Genomic DNA, 4906 nt, shown 5'->3' on the forward strand with positions numbered 1-4906 from the left:
TATGATTTCAAGATGATAGGAAATCGTGAAATACGAGTTGATGATTTCAAAATAAAGTCTAACGAGGATCTGAAAGTCGGTAAGTAAATGCAAATAAATCATTCAAATGCTAAAACATAACTCGAGACGTTGTGATATGTACTGAAGACTGCCATGACACTGAGCTGTAAGGGATAGTATTCACACACACACATGTATATATATATATATATATATATATATATATATATATATATATATATATATATATATATATATATATATATATATATATATATATATATATATATATATATATATATATATATATATATATATATATATATATATATATATATATATATATATATATATATATATATATATATATATATATATATATATATATACGTGTAGCTGCATGATTGCCCGTAAATATGTAGGCATATGCAGGTAAATACGTATATCTAGACAATTTTGAATTTATATATATTATATATATATATATATATATATATATATATATATATATATATATATATATATATATATATATATATACATACATACATATGTTAGTGTTCACCAGCTCTAACTAATTCATATTTATTACACTATTTCGTTCTGGCATAAAATTTAGCTTAATTTGTGCGGTCAAGTTTAGTCTGACGAAAACTCTTATCAATGGTTGACCCAGCAACACTTCACAGACAGACAAAGCATAAATTATTCAAGCGGCCAAAAAGAATAATTTATGCACTTTTAATATTCGTTTTTTTTATTTTTATGATAAAGCTTCACTGTTTTAAGTAGAGCTTCCACTACTCAGTTCCTTCCAGGATTTAAAGAACGATCCTTGAAAATTCGTCCGCAGGACTCCACTTTCCAGATTTGTGAGAGCCCGGTGGATAACACCTCCTTTATTTTAGAAAGTGGCGTTTGGACGCCACTTCGTTATGTGGGAAAGTGGCACTTGGACGCCACTTCGATACACGAGAAAGTGGAACTTGAACACCGCTTCACTATATGAGAAAGTGGCACTTGGACACCACTTCGCTGTATGTGAAAGTAGCAGTTGGAGACCACTTCGTTATATGAGAAAGTGGCACTTGGATACCACTTCGCTATATGAGAAAGTAGCAGTTGGAGACCACTTCGTTATATGAGAAAGTGGCACTTGGATACCACTCTTCTATATGAGAAAGTGGCAGTTGGAAACCACTACCTTATATGAGAAGGTGGCACTTGGACACTTCTTCGTTATATGTGAAAGTAGCAGTTGGAGACCACTTCGTTAAATGTGAAAGTGGCACTTGGACAACACTTCGCTAAAAGAGAAAGTAGTAGTTGGACACCACTTCGCTATATGAGGAAGTGGCGCTTGGACATCACTTCACTATATGAGAAATGAGAAAGCGGCAGTTGGAGACCACTTCTCTCTATAAGAAAGTGGCACTGGGACACTGATTCGTTATATGAGAAAGAGGCAGAAGACACAACAACGATACACGAGAAAGTTGCAGCTGGAGACCACTTCGTTATAGCACAAAGAAGCACTTGGAAACCACTTCGTTATACGAGAAAGTGGCACTTGTACACCGCTTTCCTTTACTCGTGAAAATGTCTCCCTGCCATCCTGTTCTTTTGAGAGAGTGCCACACAGCCATCCCCTCCTTGATCTCAACGAGTGCCCCAGGACGCCACTTCCCGTATTTGACAAGAGTGCCACCCGGAGGCCACTTGTCTTACTTGAGGGCGTGCCACTTGGACACCACTTTCCTCGGGGCTGCCATGATAGAGAGCCAGTGTCGCCTCTGCTCATCGCCTTTAACGTGGCACCCGAGTGCCAGCTTGCCCACGTATCTGTCCTGCTTCTTGTTGTGACCCAGGTCGTGAAGAGGAGAGGTCAGGTCACAGGGATTTTCCTCCGGAAGGTCATCGGGGGGTCGGGAGGTGTCCGAAGCCGTCGGGGTCAGAGCGACGCGGGGCCTGGTGCACATCACCAGCAGGAAAGTGACGTGTTCGACCTGCGAAGTAGAGGCGGGAGTGATGATTAGCTTGTGTCAGAAAAGGGTCATGGGATTTGCATTAGTCTACTCAGGTATGGGTTTATGAGACACTAAATTAGTGAAGCTGTCAGTTAATTTGAAATAATTGGGAACGACTGAGATGTAGAAGAGTGAATGAATGTTAGCCTGTGTAAGAAATCTCATGAGATTTGGATTAGTCTAGTCAGATATGGGCTATGAGAAATAGTAAATTAGTGAAGAAGCCATCTAATTTGAAATTATGAGAAGGAGCGAGATTTAAAAGAGGGAATGAAGATCAACCTCTGTCAGAAATTGGTTATGAGTTCTTGATTAGTTTAGTCAAGCATGGGTTATAAGAAATGGTAGATGAGTGAGGAATTCATCTAATTTTAAATTATGAGGGGCGAGAGTAGAACACCTAGATAGAACACCTGGACAACTCGGTTTAGGAAAATAGCATTCTTAACTCAGCAAGCAGAGAATGAATATGAGAGTACAGATTTATAAATTTTCACAATACTGACCTGAGACTGGGGCAAGTCAAAGATCAGGGTCTCGTTCCAGACCGGCGATGCCGTTCCAGGTCTCCAGGTGGTCTTCTTCTTCTTCAGAACACGACCAGAACCGCTGATTAGAAGAACCCGGATGTATGGACCTATGAAATTCGAGAACATGCGTTGAAGTGTTTTGTTTTTAACATAATATAATAATGATTACATTGTAGGTTGAAGCAAAATATTTCTTAGTTCATTCAGTTAATTTCAACTTTGCGTATTTATCTAAAATGACGAATTTTTAAAAAATAAATGATCACCAATGTAATACAAGTAATGTCCTTAAAAAATACGTACTAACAATTGCTTGGATAAATTTTCTTTCCTTATTCGTTCTAACCAACTTACGGTCAAAACATTTTCTTACCAAATGAATTGATTTGCAGATATAATGTGTTTGCCAGAAGTATTCAAGCATTTGTTTTGATATTTTTTCGATGTCACATGCCCCTATCAATAGCAGAATATTTACATGAACTTTTCTTTCCGTAAGTATACATACACACACACACACACACACATATATATATATATATATATATATATATATATATATATATATATATATATATATATATATATTATGTGTGTGTGTGTGTGTGTGTGTGTGTGTGTGTGTGTTATTCTTATTAGATTCGTTAAGTAAATCTCATAGTTATATCAAACCCTTCTGGAGGTTTCCCTAGCTCCAAATGTGTGGAGAGAAAAATATCCCCAAACTCACCACCATTTCCAATCTCATTCACTCCCTCCAGCCAAACTCGATTATCAAGTTACCGTAAATAACGAGCAACGCGAAGAATGGCATCGGTGTTACAAATCACGGGACGAAAATAACCTCCTCGGTAATTCGGTTTAGAGAATCTCGTAAAAACTAACAGACTAAGACTGAATGCTGTTAGACCTATCCATAATTATTATTCTATTTTGCTGAATGCTGTTGGACCTATCCATATTATTATTCTCTTTTGCTCTCCACATTTCACTTACGGGGTTTCTATAGAGCGAAGCTAGCGTTGCAAGTTGGAAAGAATGAACTTTTAGTTTGTCCTGTGTGAATTTTTTTGTCATATTTTGAGTATCACTTAAAACAATCACTTTCAAAAATAAGCATAATACAAAGAGCTCTAAAAATAGGTGTGCTGAATAAACTCCTCTTTCCTTCTTTAGAGAGAGTGCAATAAATAGAAGGCGATATATCGGGTACTATTGAGTGGCCTTATCTGAGAGCGGTCCGCACGGCTCATAAATAATACCTGATGCATTGCTGTGCCTTTATTCTAGTTTCTCTGAAAAGGGAAAGAAGAGGTTTCGAAAACCTGAAGATTTTGTTGCAATTTTCAACAATATAGCTTCAGCGCAACTGTTTTCAAGTCTATTGTAGCCTGTGATAATAATAGTATTATCAGAATGTCAGCTAAGCATAAGTAAAATAAATAATAAATTGGGAATATGAGCGGAGAATGATAGAAATTCATTATGAGGAATAGCAAGATTAAGATAAAGGATTGAAAAAAATATACATGCTATGTATGACATGTATATGAGAGAGAACCCATCCTTGTGCCTGAAAGCAATAACAGCAGAGTATAAGAAAGAAATGACAAAATCTTTGTATTTTGAACTGACAAATCACGTGTCAGACGGAAAAAAACTCCATCGCGCGCTCGTCGCAGAGACTACTCGCCCCGTGAATGAATCTTCGCCCACGGCAGGAAATTTTTCCGTAACTTTGTTGACTGAACTTCCCATTTTCATTTGGAGCTTAAAGAACCGAGTTAGGAATAAAGAGGATGCAAATAAGGAAACGGAAAAGAGCGTGACGTGTTTCTTCGCGTTTGTTTCCTTCGTGTCTTGGATTCAATAGACCAATGGAACATCAGTTCGGATCCTTCCTAGATAGTGAACGTTATCTAGGACTAATATTTCTTGGGGGTCATTATCTTTATGATATTTAGAGTCTTTTTTTATGTTTTTACGGTCATCCCCAACGAGCTTGTACTAAACACGCCGCAAAGGTGGATACAAACCAGGTTAAAACGCTTGAGGGTCACTGTCTAGGAAAGATCCCAGCAATTCTTTGTCCCAAGGTTTGATTTAAGTTCCTTTGCGCTGAAGTTTGGGATGAGGTTGCTAGCCCCGTGACTTCATGTCCTACAGATGGTCACGGTAGTTCTAGTTCCTTAGCAAGGAATTCTTAAGTGGTCACCTATCCAAGTACTAACCTACACAAGGGTGCTAACTGTGTCTCTGCTTTTTTTTTTTATCACATATATGTATTTATCGTACGTTTATTCTAACAATATCATATATTATCGTTCATTTTTTAGAATATATATATAT

General features: G+C 37.2%; 1 protein-coding gene across 3 annotated transcripts in view; it reads right to left on the reverse strand.

Moving 5' to 3' along the window:
* Nucleotides 1-751: 751 nt before the first annotated feature.
* The window catches only part of LOC136849191 (synaptotagmin-1-like), a 79652-nt gene continuing 75497 nt past the window's right edge, over nt 752-4906 (reverse strand). For all 3 annotated transcript variants that reach the window (XM_067122318.1, XM_067122320.1, XM_067122319.1), the window contains 2 exons: nt 2534-2664; nt 752-2006 (listed from right to left, as the gene is read on the reverse strand). In XM_067122318.1, coding sequence (XP_066978419.1) covers nt 1725-2006; nt 2534-2664 — 413 coding nt within the window. In that variant the 3' untranslated portion in view covers nt 752-1724. The remainder of the gene's footprint in view (nt 2007-2533; nt 2665-4906) is intronic.

This window comes from Macrobrachium rosenbergii, chromosome 20 (assembly GCF_040412425.1).
Source record: "Macrobrachium rosenbergii isolate ZJJX-2024 chromosome 20, ASM4041242v1, whole genome shotgun sequence".
Classification (NCBI taxonomy): Eukaryota; Metazoa; Arthropoda; class Malacostraca; order Decapoda; family Palaemonidae; genus Macrobrachium; species Macrobrachium rosenbergii.